This window comes from Podarcis gaigeae (genome assembly GCF_964106915.1).
Source record: "Podarcis gaigeae genome assembly, chromosome: 12".
Taxonomy (NCBI): Eukaryota; Metazoa; Chordata; class Lepidosauria; order Squamata; family Lacertidae; genus Podarcis; species Podarcis gaigeae.
In genome coordinates this window covers 34,442,479-34,458,984 of record NC_139688.1, presented here as the reverse complement: position 1 = coordinate 34,458,984, position 16,506 = coordinate 34,442,479, and the positions used below count along the sequence as shown (strand labels likewise).

General features: G+C 41.9%; 1 protein-coding gene and 1 long non-coding RNA gene across 2 annotated transcripts in view; one reads left to right on the top strand and one right to left on the bottom strand.

Annotated features, from left to right (window-relative positions):
• Positions 1-16,506, bottom strand: part of ITGB8 (integrin subunit beta 8) — a 43,820-nt gene that overhangs the window by 13,879 nt on the left and 13,435 nt on the right. Inside the window, exons 2-8 of the mRNA XM_083705277.1 lie at positions 15,485-15,570; positions 11,949-12,120; positions 4,880-5,126; positions 3,088-3,253; positions 2,199-2,357; positions 306-401; positions 135-224 (exon numbers count right to left, since the gene is read on the bottom strand). Coding sequence (XP_083561403.1) covers positions 135-224; positions 306-401; positions 2,199-2,357; positions 3,088-3,253; positions 4,880-5,126; positions 11,949-12,120; positions 15,485-15,570 — 1,016 coding nt within the window. The remainder of the gene's footprint in view (positions 1-134; positions 225-305; positions 402-2,198; positions 2,358-3,087; positions 3,254-4,879; positions 5,127-11,948; positions 12,121-15,484; positions 15,571-16,506) is intronic.
• On the top strand, positions 5,707-15,513 carry LOC310828246. Its single transcript, XR_014556777.1, has 3 exons — positions 5,707-10,667; positions 12,111-12,218; positions 15,378-15,513. It is a non-coding gene; the product is annotated as an uncharacterized lncRNA (long non-coding RNA).

Sequence of the window (16,506 nt, the reverse complement as noted above, 5' to 3'; positions counted from 1 at the left end):
TTATAGGTATGCAGGCACTCCTTGACTATCTTGCTATATTACACCTGTACCTGGAGCTCACAGAATATTTATTTTAACAGCTGCTTCCCCCAAACCAACATCAATGAAAAAAGCATTCATCACAAAGCATATACCTTGTAGGCTTCTACCACCAGGTCACTGAGATTCACTGCTTGAGATTCTATCTGTCTTGCAGTAGTTCCTGGCAGAAGAGGCAAAAGGTCCTACAGAAAAACAGTGTTACAGTTAAAAGGCATCTGTGATTATTATCTTAAAACTTGTGAAATTCTGGTGTTTAAAAATACCTTATACCAGTGAAATTGGCTCCCTTGGACTGCAAAAATTACATTAATGTTGTTGTCTATGAGTTTTTCAGAAAGCTGGCCAAGTGATGGATGCTCCTGAAAACAAAAAAAGGAGATACATAGTGTGGCATTTGTAGTTTAATATGATCTAAAGGAATGCTATGAGGGTGAAATTAGTAAGAAACCTTACATACATGATTGCTCTTTTACCACAAATCCCTGAATGCTTGTAGTGAGACAAGCCTTAGGACAAGTATATATATTACATTCATCAAATGGCAACAGCAGCTATTACTTGATATTCTTAACTAAATGAAACTGTCAGCATGTATGCAAGCTAGGTCAGTAGCCTTCAGCAGTTTGATTATCAGAACCTACCTTTAGCCTGAATGTGTTTTTAAACTATGCATCCATTTTAATTCTTGCCCTGTTTCCTACTCTTCCAAAAAAATACCCTAAACAAAAAATAGTGCTAGCAGGGCTGCTGCAACACACTTAAAGTCAGGTGGTGACTGCTGTGGGTCCTGACTCATCATATGAACACGAGTGACTGAAACACCACATGCGATTTCCCGTCTTAGCATATCTGCAGAGCAAACCACCCCACTTCCAAATAAAAGGGGAAAGAAGAAAGAGAAAGAAGCTGAAAGATGACCAAGTAAATGAATCAAGCACAGTCTGGATGAATGGACTTATGGTCGAGTCACATGCAATTCATCAGTGGCAAGTATCAGCTCCCTGCAGTGTATATATCTGTGATACATGCACTTGACAACATTCCGTTATTAATAGAACAGGCATAAGGGACCCCTGACCATTAGGTCCAGTTGTGGCCGGCTCTAGGGTTGCGGCGCTCATCTCGCTTTACTGGCCGAGGGAGCCGCCATTTGTCCGCAGACAGTTTCCGGGTCATGTGGCCAGCATGACTAAGCTGCTTCTGGCGAACCAGAGCAGCGCACGGAAATGCCATTTACCTTCCCGCCAGAGTGGTACCTATTTATCTACTTGCACTTTGATGTCCTTTTGAACTGCTAGAACAGGCATACCTTTTCATTAAAACTAATTCAGGGCAGTTAACAGGGTTCTGCTCTTTGCAGTGTGTTTCCTTAGAGAAAAGGGAAGCTCATGACAGTAGCCGTGTGAGCGCCTTTTCACCAATGCACTGGGTTCAAAAGTACAGAGCGGCAAACAAACAAAAGGAGCTACACTTCTCTGTGTTGAGGCACAGCACTGTGCATTTGCAGGTGTGCCAAGTGGAAAAACACACACATACACTTCCCTTCACTTTGCTGTTCACAACTCTTCTCTTTCCTTCATCCTGCATGTGAGCCTGGTCTCAGTACGGGTTCATATCTCACACCACTTATTGGACATCCATGAAGATTAACCAAAATTCAACTCTACTCACAGGCTGATCAGATGCTATAATAGATGGGAGCTTTCAGCATGCACAAGAAAAGAAGCTGCACCCTTTAGTTTGTGTTGCTCAGGTCGCTCATCCCTAGCATAAACTTGCCACTTTCTCTAGACTCGGTTTACCTAGCTTACTCCAATCTTCCCCAAGTGATCCCAGGCCTTCACAATGAACATAGTGTTTAATTCTTGCGACAAAACGTGTCAGCATACCTTGAGCAGGAGACATCCTCTACCACTCCTGGCTATCTGGAACAGCATATAACGTAATCAGGGAAGAAAAGACCTCAATCAGAGGTGGGATGATGAAGAAAAAAACGCTACTCACACTGTACTGACTGGGAGGCTGAAACCATTTGAGTGAGTTGGTTCTAGCTGAAGTTCATGCCTCTCCAGCAGGAGCATCTCATTACAGAGACCCTTCTAACGCTTGGGGAAACCCCTGTTCAAAGCCAGTGCTGTATACGACATATACCTTACCATACTGGTCGCTTTGACGTACACATTATCTTTCAAATGGCAGTTTCCATCGTTAGGGATTACTATCCCCGCTAATTTACTGTCAAGCGCCAGGTGAGAGGTCTGATCCGTCATCATGAGAAGAAGGCGCTTGGCTTCTTTGCGCCAACCAATATGGCTCTAAGGGAAGGAAGGGGAAAAAATAACCAAGCTAACGGGGTGAAAGCAAATGAAGAAGAGAGAAGCATTAGTTAAAAGGTACTGTACTGGTTTGTAGGCTCTATTTGATTTGAAGTGCCTGAGACACAACAGGTATCCAAAGGTCCACTTTTTAATCTACTGCAGGGGTGGCCAATGTTGTGCCCTTGAGATGTTATAGCACTACAACTCCCAGCATGCCTTGCCATGGCCGTGCTGGCTGCAGCTGATGGGAACTGCAGTTCCGGACTACATCTGGAGGGCACCACTTTGGCTACCCCCGGTTCACTATTTTAAGAATCGCTTTAATACTGAAAATGAAATAAAGCATTTGTAGTTTTTAAGCAAATGGAAGCATAGCTGCCCAACTGTTCTAGATTTGGCTGTGACTCTTCAAGAACAGCAATAACTACCCAAGACACTCATATCAACACACATATACGGTACCTGCTGGGAACTGGCCTGGCTTTTTCAAACCACAACTTGAAGCCCTAAAAATATCTGCCAAAGCACTTTTGAGCAGGGACGATGATGCACATGTAGAGAAAAGGTCAACATGAGCACCACAAGCAATGGTAGGTCTCCACAACTGCCTTTGGTTCTGTGAAAAGCTACAATATTCAGACAGCACTGGAGAACCATGGGATTAGATCAACTATCAAACACTAGGATAAAAAGCAGATCCTTTGCTGGCTTATTGACTGCCTCTTACCTGGCACACAGCTGCTTGAAGCATAGCATCAAAGCCTCCTTCAGGTGTGTCAATATTCCCAGAGATTTTCTGCTTGCTAATTGCACTTCTGAATTCTGCTATTTTGTCAGTCAATGATAAGACATGGATATAGCCATGAGGAGGCATACAATCGAGATCATAATCGCTGTTTGGCAAAAAGATGAAAAGTGAAATTCTATTAAAATTCTGCTTGGAAATTAGTTCTAGGTTAATAGTTGGCTATAGCGACACAATGCTCGCACATCATTTCTGGCTGTCTATAAATATAGACACACTAAACACAAATCCATGTTATTACAAAAAGGCAGTAAGTGCTGATGAAATATGTCAGGTGTGGGAAATGTGTGGCCCTCCAGATGCTATGGGTCTCCAGCCCTCACCATTCCTGACCACTGGCCATGATGGCTGGAGCTGATGGGACTTGAGCCCAATATCTGGAGGGTCACAGGTTTCACCATCCTTAAACTAGGTGGTATGACATTATATGATTCCATATAATGTATGGAAAGTAAGGGAGGAGGTTGAAAGACCAGAATAAAAAGCCTTTCCTCTTTCACCACCATGAAGAAAAATAAACAAGACAGAGAAATAGCCAACATGAAGCTTTTCCTTCTTAATCTGCCAAAACCTTTTGCCATTATTATTATTATTATTATTCCCCACCCATCCTGCTGGGTTTCCTCAGCCACTCTGGGTGGCTTGTCGTGTGTGTGTGTGTGTGTGTGTGTGTGTGTGTATGTGTGTGTGTGTATGTATATATAGACAGAGAGAGAGAGAGAGTCTTTGTCAAACATTAAAAACTTCCAGATACAGGGCTGCCTTCAGATGTCATCTAAAAGTTGTGTAGTTCTTTATTTCCTTGACATCTGATGGGAGGGCGTTCTACAGGGAGGGCACTACCACCAAGAAGACTCTCTGTCTGGTTATTTCCAACTCAGTTAAACCCAGAACAGATCCACTTAAATTAAAGGAGCTGAAGATAGTCATTATTAGTCCATTAATTTCAATGAGTTTTCTCCAAGGATGGCTAACATTGGATCGAGCCCATAGGGAAGTGTGCCAAATGTGAAGAACGCCATGAGAAGCAGGGAAGACGGAAAACATCTGCAACCTCCCCCAGCAGGTGCAACTTACTTCATCTCCTTTCTCCCTGCCCCACAAGCAAACCCCAGTCAAGTCATCAGCAACAAAAAGTTGTAATACATTTTAGGATAAGTTTATAGAAAATGACACAAATTAAGCTCCTGTGCCCTCTGCTCCCAGTTATAACAACACAGGAAAGCAAACTCACGTCACGTACACAAGATGTGCTTGTAGAATCTTGATTGTTTAGTGCATACTACTTATTCTAGAAAACTTAATGTGACTCATGGGTCAGTGTTCACAGAGCAACTTTAGTAAAAACAGATAGCATATCCCCACCTTGTCCTAAAGGTCCTTGTGCCCTTGCCCTATAAGCCTTCCCTAATAAGCATTAGGAAGCAGCACACCAGTTACATCAATACAGTTATGTAACAAAATATTATGCAGGCACTGCAGCAATTTACAGCACATAAACCAAAATGAAATAGAAATATTAGATCATTTGTTTCACACCTTGCCCTTCCCAAAGATTTAAATTCAGGATGCAATCCTAATTCTACTTACCTGGGAGAAAGTCCCATTGAATTCAGGAGGACATACTTCTAAGTAAACATGATTAGGGTTACACTGTAGGGTGGTTTAGTTTAGGACACATGCGAGCTTCCAGTTAGATTTACAAATTACTTACCTGCATTGATTATGAATTCTTCCTGGGTGAATGCTAATATAAGGTGACACCGTCTTATCTACGTAAGATCCATATCCAAGTCGCAAATCAAGGGAAATATTTTCCATCTTTTGAGATAAATCAGATCCAACAGAGTTTAATTTTTCTATATTTTTGTGCATAGATGCAGACACATCAACCAAATAATAAAGGTCGACCGGGTACTTTTCCAGTGGCTGGACTTTCAACATAAAACTTGCTTCAGATCCTGATAGTTAAAAAAACAAAACTGTAATAAGTATTTCTGAGTATTAATGTTGCATTAAAAAAATCTGCAAGCGTATCTTATTTCTAAATCTCATTTCTTTTGGCTTATTTACTTAACTCTCCCAGGTGCATGCATGCGTGTGTATGAGCATGTTTTAGTGTCAATCTCTGCTGATAGACAAGTTTTTGTATGCAATTTCTGCTATAGGTTTTTGCAAGCAATTTCCTCAAATATAATACATTTCTGTACATTACTTTCACTAACACACACTTTCCCTTAATATACACATTTTAAAAAGTTTTATTTAAGCAAGAAACAATATTTCAAAACACCATATCAATAATATTAAATATTAGAAACATAGGATTTCCCATTGGCAATAGTAATTAATAATTTCTCATGCACTCAGGAAGAAAGAAAAAAGCATTTGAGAGTCAAATTACATGATGTATAATAATGTATGTGGGTTTACTTTGTTGTCCCAATACATTACAAACAACTCATTTTTTCTACAATATACAAGAGACATTACACTTACTTCTGTAAAACAAGAAAATCTTAAAAAACACACAAAATGTGGTTGTTGTCTTCCTTCTGTAGCTCTCATCAAATTTAGAAATTTAATCATATTTACAATCTTCCATATTTTGATTAACCAGATTATAAGTGTTTATAAATGCACTGGTCTATGTTTGTTCCTCCCCAGCCTCTTCCTTCCCTATCTTGCACTTGCCCATGGTCTGTTTTAGTTTTCAACTTCTGGGTGAACAGGGGCCTGCTTTTGCCTCTCGGTATGCCACCATGTGTTATTGATAACCTTGATTGTTTTGCTGTGTTTGTGTGTGTCACGATGAATGCAACCAGGGATTGGAGGAAGAAAATGCAGAGACCAAGGCGGGAAAAGCTGCCACCTTATTTGAGGATGCCCCAGTCCACAGAATTCTGATTTTCCAACTCCCACCCAATCGCCCAAATAATTCTCTATGTTTGCAGCCTGTGGATGAGGCTACATAAGTAGGCCGGGTGTTTTTGGCTCCGCACTACAAGTGAGGAATTAAGAGATCCAAGGTGCTTCCTCATAGAAAACTAGCTCGATTTGCTGCAAAGATTTCTTTGCCCTGTTCTGTTTCAATGGAAACTCTCTTTCGCTGTCTGTCTCCTCATTTCTCTGAAGTACTATCAATGATAGTAGGTTAGTTAGTTTCCTTTTGGTCCCTTGCATGTTAGCAATTGGATTTTTCCCATCAGCAAGAGTCAAGTGCTCCTCCTTCTGGTGATAAATAAATAGCACACATGAGAAGCCTTGTGAAGCAGAATTCACCACTCTGAGGCTCCTGCTCTGAAGATGAGGATTGCACCAGAGCACATGATGAGTTAAGAGCCTCAAGCTATGCTCCACTTGTTACTTGGCAGGATGCTACACATCACCTCAGGAGGTACAGGGGTCCTTCTAAAATCTCCAGAGAAGGTGTTCTCTCCCTAACCAGTTTATTTCAAAGCATGCCCTGTATGTAGTCCAAGTTCACTCTCTTTGTGTATACACTGAGACTGGATCTAGACACATCAAAGATGTGTTTCAGTTTAAAACGTAAATCTAAACAGGGAAAACAGGTAAGAGAAAAACAGGATTTCACATCACCATCTGGTGGGGCACAATGTCATATCACACATCCAACGCATATACAGTGCTATCTCAATTTTTGAATGTAATCCGTTCCGGAAGACCGTTTGAGTTCTGAAACTTTCGAAAATCGAGGTGCAAAGGGAGGACAGCAAATTTAATAGAGAAAATTGAGAAAAACTTAGCGGAAGCCATTTGACTTCTGAGGCATGTGTGAAAATGGAAGCATTTACTTCTGGGTTTACGGCGTTCGAGTTCTGAAATGCTCGTCAATGGGGACGTTCGAAAACCGAGGTACCATTGTAAATAATGCTTTCTTTACCAGTCTAGGTGAGTCACCAGAGCACACCTGATGGCGGAACAATGCAGTTGCTGGCACCTCTGAGATCAGTGGTTCAGAGAATGTTTTAAACTGGTTTTTTTAAATAAAAAATGTTTTTTCATTGATGTGTTTGCCATACTAGGATCCTCTGAAAGGAAGGGCCTGATATAAATCGGATAAATAAATGTGTGTTTAATACATCTTAATAAAGAAAAAAGATAAATGTGGTTAGATCCACAGTACAAAGTCACAATGCTAGGATATGTTCCTCTAGAAAGAAATTAGGCAGGAATGGGAAGAGGGTAAAGCATAAAGAGCATGACTTGCCAGAGGTTCATTAAATAAAAGAAATTGTGTGGGGTGTGTGTATAACAATGGAAATGCCAGAGACGGAAACAAATTAGGAGATGAATAGGTTTTCAGTACTTAATAAAATAGGGGTACCATTAGTTTATACTGGATTCACTAAACAAAGAAATCACAATATTTTTCTAATGTTATCTGTCAAGACACAAGACAAGTTGCCAGGTATTCCAGGACAGGCTTCTGTTTGCAATTAAAAGTTTTCAAGTAAATGATTTAATAAACCTTCAAAGGGCAAACATTAACAAAGTTCGGGTCTTTATTCACCTTGGTACCCACCTCCCTTCTCTCAGGGTGCGAAATCAGTCTTGCATTATGCAAAGTAATAGAAAACTATGACTCAAAAACATGGATTGATTTGCATACAAATTGTAGCCATTAGTGCAGGGCTGGCAATTTCTGAATGGACCCATTTGTTTTCTCTGTAAATGGGATATCCTTGCTCAGGAAGCGGAGCTACAACTTAGGTTCCGTTCCAGTTTAGGCTCATCAGCATTTCCCAACTCTCCAGTTCACAGCTTTCAGGACTCCAGCTGCTGGACAGGAGCCACGGTTCTGGTGGCAGCTCTTTACTTGGGTAGCCACATAATGAGACAAGCAAACTGCCAATCCCAGAAAGTCCCCCACATTCTCTTCCGCAACGGAACACTTATCCTGCATCCCAGGGGGCGCATTTTTATGAACTTTGTTAGCATGCATGGCACTCTGGAAAAGTCAAAGACTTCAGACCCACTTCCCAAACAAGGGCAGCCACTAAGATGACTGACTCCCTGGATGCCAGAATGGGGGCTGTCCTTGTTGTAGGAGGTATAGCTGGAAGGGGGTGCCATACCCAGTCCAGAAGTATCTATGTGTCTTTCCTGTAGAAATCATTACACAACAAACTAATGTCTCAGGCTGAAACCTTGTTTAACTTGGCAGATAAGCAGCATTACTAAGCTTCTCTAGTAATTAAAAATAAATAAAAAATAAGACAGAAGCCTTGCTTGTTGTCGCTGCTGGATACTCCCCCTTGAATGGAGAGAATGAAAAGCAAACGAAATTTCCCAGTAACTTGCTCTTTTCGTCCCAGCTATTCTCTTTCGGCCTGATTTAGCGTAAATCATTTCCATGAGCAGAATTGTTATTGTCTTTGATCATAACACTATTCCATGGAAGGGAAGGTCATGTTTTCCCTCCACATTTGCCAATGCTAACAAGAAAATGGCAATGATACATAGAATATGCAGATCCTTGAAGGATTAAGCGGCTTTGGTTAAGTGGCTATCTCTTGGCATAACCTCCAGCACATAGTTATTGTGTGTGGGGAGGGGGGTTAACTTCATACACCAAGTTCCTTAGGGGAATTCCTTGGAGGGGTGCAAATGTGAAATGGTGTTTGAAAACCTTTCATCATCTGGCCTCTGCTGTCTTTCAGAAGGGCAGTGGATGAAATCCAACAACATGTCTCTAGCTTGGCTTGAGTGGTTTTGCTTGCCCACCTGGAGGGATACAGAATCAAGTGAAGACCCATTCACACATCACTCATGTGAAGGGGGCTTTACAAATATGAGTGGTAGGGCTGCACTGCTGCCCCTGCCCCACCTCCAATGCCCAGGTGTTGAATATGGACATCTACAAAAATGAGAAGACTATATGAATAGACTTCCAAAAATCAGGAGCCATGCATGATCACATAGAAGCCAACGTACATAGGCTCCCTCTTGCAGATGTCCACACACAGCTCTCACGGGTAGGCTAGCTACATGCCATTGGAATGGGGCAAGTACCATGATGTTGCATTGCTAGTACGTACCATGGTCCTCCCTTCAAATGATTAACATTTGATGGGAGATTTGGACTGCAAAAATCTGGTACAACTAGTAGCAGCGGCACAGTTTCCTTATGTTTTTGCTAGTGAGGCCTTCACTGAGAATGCAAGAGGGAAGCACAGCCTTCCTCTGGAACAAAAAGCTCCTGCTATAAATACCAGTATCAACGCCATTAGGCATTCTGCTAACATAATGTGACACTTTGCTCTCAAAGACACAACTACTCTACTTTTTCTCCATGCTTGTGACAACTGTGCCGCATGAAATATCTATTAAAAATAGAAGCTGTGGCTTTCTCAACACTGTGAACTTTAAAGGGGGACAGCAAAGCCTCATAGCTTTGCTATAGTTTGGACCACCTGCTTGCTACTAACAAGTGGGGTGGGGCAGGGCAGAGAAGGGACTGTTGCTCCATGGCACATCTATGGGGACAGTTGATCAAGTTGAGCAAGTGCTAGTACACAGTTCAGCATAAACCAGTTCAGAATAAACTTGACTTATCTTCCACAACTCTGGACATCTGCATCAAAGAAACACTAAAAAGCTCTCCCAGTTGTGCTCATGAAGCTGACCTCATTAAGATTCCTGTTTTCAATCAAGGAAGTGGATAGCACTGTATTATACATTTTGCTAGCTTTCAAGAGCACGTAAGAGGAAAGATATCAGAGATCAGTTGATCTATGAAGTCATATCATGACAGCTCACTCTGGAAACTTTCAACCCCTGCACCAGCAGATCTACTCTTAACTAAATCTTGCCTGCCACTCATTTCACCAGGGAGATCCGATGTCATGGTGATAACATACAAATACAGTGCAGGGTGATGAACTGAGGTGAGGCCGGGAAGAGCAAAATATGCATAAAAGACTGGAGGCAGAATAAATAATAACCTGAAGTTCTTCCTCAGCTCTCACAATGGTTTGGGCAGCTTCTCAGGTCAGGCAATAGCTAAGTCTGAATCAATACAATTATGCTATGTCTGCACTATCTGCAAATAGCCAACTAAGAAACGCTTGCACATATGCAGCGAATATTGCCATAGCCTCCCCTTAACTGGTTCTCAAATGAATAGGAGTTCAAAGCGCTAACACCACGCTCAAAGTTATGTTATTATAAACAAAGTCCACACAGAGGTTCCAAACTTTCAGGCAACTCCCACAGCACAAAATACTTTTGTCGTGAATAAAGTTTTTGTTTCCTTTCATTTAAACCATCCCTTTAAATCCCCAAGAGTCTGGAACACCAGCATTATGAATAAACAATGACTTCTACTCTATTCAGTATTAACATACCACAACAACTGTTTGTGGTGGACCAGGCTTATACCTGTACAACTCTAACATGAATAAGACCAGGATATGCTCAGTAAATACATCCTGCTCTAATTCTGAGGATTAGCAGCTGGCTCAGTCACATCGTTGCAGGTGATTGGCAGATGTGTTAACTTCCAGTTAAGTTGCTGTGATGCAGGCACATGCCCATATAAGATCTCTAAGCCCAGAGGGGGCTTGCTGTACAAGTGGCAGAAGAGTGTAATGAAAGATCTTATAGTTAGGGATTCAAAGAGCTACTAATGGTGAAGATGTACCCCCATCTGAATGGATAGAGGATGTGGTTCATGTGACTGGAGCAACCAGCCGTAGATCGTGTTACTGGAAGCAACTTCGTGGTGGTTGAATTGGGTTCCTTAGCTACCTTTCCTCTTTAAAGGAGGAGTAGCAAAACACACTTTAAAAATTCTTCATGTAGTGACTTAACATTATACTGGTAGTGTCTCTGTGTCTTCACCCTGTTCTAAATATTCTCATGTGAATAGGCTCCAAATGGACTGCAGCCTGCACAGATCTGGTAGGGTGCTGTTTTAAGATTCCTCATAGGAGCGAATGGGGAAGACAGAGCTTCATTTTGCAGAGAGAAGATCGGAACCTAATCACAGATCAAAGGTGAACAGAGTGACTCGAAAACAGCTTGTAATTTTTAACAAAGCACAGATGCAAACCTACTCCGCACCATCTTGTAGAGCAAGGTTTCAAGGTAAAACCCTACTAAACAAGTTGGGTTTCAAGAAGACATGAACAAACAAGGGTGGTGGAAACCACAATGGCATCACAGCCAAGGGGTGTGCGTGTGTAAGTAGAAAAGTGAGGGTGAGGAGAATAAGAGCTCATCTAAAACAACAAAAAAGCCACAACTGTAATAGGTATGCTTGTGTTCAATTTGAGATAACAAGACCAGGCAATCTAAGCATACAAAGTATCATTTACAGGATTTGGCTGGGATGAGAGGTAACAGAATACAGACCTATTCACTCATAATTATCCAATTTTGATGAACATTTTAATGGGAGTTAGACAATGGAAATTAGACAATGGATAATGGTGACAAGCCGTCTCATTAGCTATTTAAACAGATGCCAAGGCCATAAAAATCGCGGGAGCCAAAACTGCTGCATAGCCAATTTAGACAAAATATAGAAAGCTCACAAGATTAGCATATCCAAGAGTTATTTTTTAAATCAGTATGAACTGATTGCTTTCAGTCCTTTTAAAAACTGGATCTGTAACAGTTCTCCAGAATTAGGTATCTTTTCTCATTTAAAAAGCAAACGCCAGGCTCTGTGTGAATGCCCTATCTCTCTTGCCTGCTTAACTGTGTCCAATTCATTTTTTTTAAAAAAAACAACACTTTCTTTTTAAGAAACAAACCTGGACGTAGTTGGATTGAAACTTCTCCTGGTGCCACCTGTACATTAGCATTACTGGCGGGCATTGTTACACCAGCGCTGGGACTTTCTATGAAATCTGCTCTGCAGCCTCTTTTCATTAAGTGTAGAACTATGTCACATCGTTCCTTCTGTTTTGTTCCAGCCATGAAATCCTGTTTGAGAAGAGGCAAATAGAGAGAGAGAGAGGAAAAAAATAGAGTGGAGAGACAGAGAAATGTTTATATTCTGAGATATCATCAAGCATAGCCAGGTAACCAAAAAGTTAATGAAGAACAATGAGGCATGCCAGTATGCCCAAAGGAGCTATAGCAGGTCCAAACTAGACATGATGCCAAGTGACTCATGTGGGATGCTGTGTGTAGGAGTGGTAGGCAATACTTCCTGGCACGGGCGTTGCAGCAGCTCAGCAGAAAGGAGGAGGGGTGAGGCGGTTGGCACAGCAACTGTGCACCAGAAGAACCAATCTGGTGCTCCTGCCAGTATATTTGCATCACTCTGAACTTCTTCCTCCTCCTCCTTTTAAGGTGTAGTGATGCCCGTTTCAGGAGGTCAGAGCAGCACCACTGCCCTACCCCACTGGCTACTCCCAGCTGTGGGAGTCTCCATCTTACTGGCCAGATACATGCCTGGTGGACATCACTGCTCCCCCAAACCCTGTTGTGGACCAGGTGATTAGCACCGAAAGCAAAGCACCTATAAGCACTCATGTGGACTGTCCTTCCAGGGTTAATAGCTGTTGAAGAGGAGGGGCATTTCCACTGGGACCGCGGCAGGGAGGGAAGAGTGCCAACAAATGACAAAACGAAACACGGGTACATTTTGCATTATGCCTAGCTGTACCAAAAAAAGGGACGCTTGTTTTTATAACAAAATATTTAAAACAGAAGTTAGGACTAATTGCTATAAAGGTTTCTGAAGGGTGCTTTGGCAGTTTTCACATAACAAAAAAGCAAAAGTGAGCTCATTATGACTTCTCTCTCTCTCTCTCTCTCTCTCTCTCTCTCTCTCTCTCTCTCTTCTTCATGGCGGTTTTTCCATCTCAGAAATGTTTGCATGTACCAGCCCCTCTGACATCAATTACAATTGGCCTTTCATTTAGCCTGTGGCCTAAGACAATCTAGTAAGAACTGCATGCTCAATACAAGTGTTTTTTATTGAACAGAAAACACTTCTGACATCTGAAAATGCATTTTGCTATAAAGCTCCATAATTGAATTGCTTTTATTGCCAAAAACCATTTCGGATTTATTTGCTGGAATACATTAAGGGAGCAAGACATAAAGGGGGAAATTCAAAAGGGAGGGAATGGATGGAGAGGCAGGACAAGGCAAGAGAAAGTCTTAAAGAGTATGTTCCACAGAAGGCACAATTCTAACACATCAATGTTAACCCTACACAGACCAAAAGAAGACCAAAAGAAGACTGGGATGGACCACATGCAAATGGAACAGATAAATAATTGGTTCCATTTCTCTTAGTAGTACCCTGAATGGTTACTACTCAAAACTGGAAACATTTTGTGGGAGTGACTAAAGATTGGCTTGGTGTAATCAAATCTGCCTTATTGCCATACTGGAAAAATTAATCCAATTAAGACTAGCTGAGAACAAATTTTAAAGTGACACATTTATGTGTATGTAGCAGAGATTTATGCTGTTTGTAAATAATGATAATAATATTCAGAGAGTCATGGAAAAACATGTCAATATCTGGAATGCCTAGCAATCCCCCATAATGAAGTTTCCCCTAGGTAAATATAAAAGAGGAATATGCCTTTTGTTAATATATGACAGAATGTGCTATGCTAACACCTTCTTTGTTTGCCCTCTTACTAAAGTTTGTCTTTCTTACACACAGAGAAAACATGTTTCTTAGAAATTTAAATTGTTAAGGTTTATGGAAAAGTATGTTTTTATAGAATGCAGGAACACAAAACCCGCAAACTTGTGCAGATGTTGTAATGGACATGGTGACAGTGGGAATGAATGAACTGTCCCCATTCCCAACTGCCATGATTTCAGTTGAATTTCTCCCCAGAGTCTATAAATATACACAAGGTATCTCCACCTAACTGAGAACCACAGAAAGGCATTCACTGAACCTGTACACAGGCTGAACAGCAAGCACATTCACAGTTCTTTGTTTGTTTGTTTGTTTAAAAATATGTTATTATTGATGTGTTTGCTGTCCTGGGCTCCTTTGGAAAGATGGGATATAGATTGAATAAAATAATAACGATAATGAAGGAGCAGTGGAAGATGTTTGATAGCCATGGCCACAAAAATATTATTCCAATGTCAGTAGGGATGTTGTTGCCACCCCCCCTCTGCCAATATATGAAACAGCTACAGGTTTCTAAGGGCCTAAGAAGTGTATGCCCAAGACCCACACACTCTGACTAAAATACGGTCTGCTCAGGCACAAATCATCATTCTTTAAAGCATTTGGTAATGTCCAACTAATATTAAACAAGTTTTAAGAAGCAATTATCAACTCAGGTGACCTGTTGAATATGCATCCACATCAGAGGTTGTCAATGGGACGCTGTCCAAATGTTGTGCTATCCAGATGTTGCAGACTACAGCTCTCATCAGTCTTAGACAACCCAGCCGATGGCTGATGGTAGCAGTAGTTCACAAGATTTGGAAGGCACCACACTGGCTGTGCTGATCCATATGGTCTCTATGAGGAGGAATGCTGGAGCTCTTAGAAAGTGCATGTTGAAGGCCGTAGAAAACAATGCAAGAGTGTCACTCTGCAACCAACCCTTTTCTTTTAAAGCTGAATGTATTTCAAAACCATTCTCCACAATAGAGACTCCAACATGTGTATGGCAAATCATATATGGCCCCCTAAATTTTCTATGCCTCCCTATTATTTTTCTTACAAACGAATAATTAAATCAACTGGAAAGTCTTCGTTTTTGCTTCTTAAAGACCCTCTTTTCATGCTCCCCCCCCTCAGAGGTCAAGCAAGCAGCTAGAGGGGGGGGGCTAAACCAATAAGAACCCCACATTCTTAATGTGTTTGTTTCCCCTTAGCAGCAAGCAAAGAATGAATGGAAGGACGGATGAAAACAAAGAGGTAAAGAAAAGAGGAAAAGGTAGAGGGTTGAAGGTGTGCTCTGGCAACCCCAGAAATAGCTCCCTTCTGACCTGGCCTACTACTGCTTTGTGCAGGTTAATAATAATAATAATCATTATTGTAATTATCATCATTAATATAGCCTTAATGGACGTAGGTAAAAAACAGTAATATGTACACAGGAATAAACTGCTCCCCCCTCTTCTTATTTTGGTCCTCTCCTGCTTTCATGCGATGGGCCTGTTATTCATGAAAATACGAAGGTTCATGTTTTTAACAGCTACTGTACTTCCCCAACAATTGTTGAATTTTCCCTTTTGACTAGGGACTCCTTTCATGTGCACAGAAGCTGAAGACTTATTTCATTTGCATTGAAGCAGCTAAAGCAGACAAAGAAGTACCAGGATGACTAATACGGAGAAGAGAGCTTACCTCTTGAGTACACCATGCACACTCTGGGCCCACAGCAAGACAGTTGGTACACGTCACTGCATTTGAGATGGCACATCTGTTGTATGCTGTAAAAGATATATATATATATATACACAAGGCCATTCAGCGATTTGCAAACATGTGTGGGAGCAGAGCACAATGTCTAAAGTTAAAAATGTGATTTGAAAGCATAAAACATGAGGTTCTGGGTACTTTGTGGAAAATCAAAGTGGGCTGCTACTAGGAGTTCAGGATTCTGCTCTTCAGTAAATCACAGCAGGCCCTTTTGAGCTAAGGAATTGGGGTCAGGGAGAAGTGCACACTTTGCAAGGCCCAGAAAACCCTGCTGCTGGCCCCATTGGCTAACACAACTACTAACTGATCCAGTATTAGTGTCATGGACTGGCTGAATGCAAAGGAGTGGTGGGAGGCAGCAGCTGGGGAACCCCCAAGGGAAGGTGGCTCAGAGCCCAGGGAGTGGTGGTGTTCCAACAATGAGTGGTCAGAGGGAGCAGACTGGGAGGAGGAGGCATCAGAAGCTGAAGAGGTAAGAGAGTTTAGTGAGTGGTAACATGCTGAAGCAGAGAGCAATCCAGAATCAGGCAGAAGCGGAGGGTGGAGGCAGAGATGAAGAATCCAAGGGGTCTCCCCTTCCTGCTGCAACCAGCTCCCCTCGCCCCTCGGTCTCCCAGAGCCAGAAGAGGTATGAAGAGGGCAGAGCAAAGACAGGCAAGGCGGCAAAGTCTCAGATTGCTTGAGAAGGACCTGGGAGAGGAGGAGACATAGGGAACTGTAGGAAGGCAGTCCTCATAACTGCCTCATTGGGGCAAGATCTGCTGGGAAGAGCTGTTGTGATCAGTAGGCCTGACCTCCTGAGCTGTCTTGTTCCTTTGAATACAGAGTTAATTTCACTGATGCTGGGTGAGTGATTGCTGACCTGCCCCTGACATCTGCTCCTGACCCCGACGATGTCATTCCTATTAATTCTAGCACATGCAGACAACTTGCAGTAGCAGCCGATG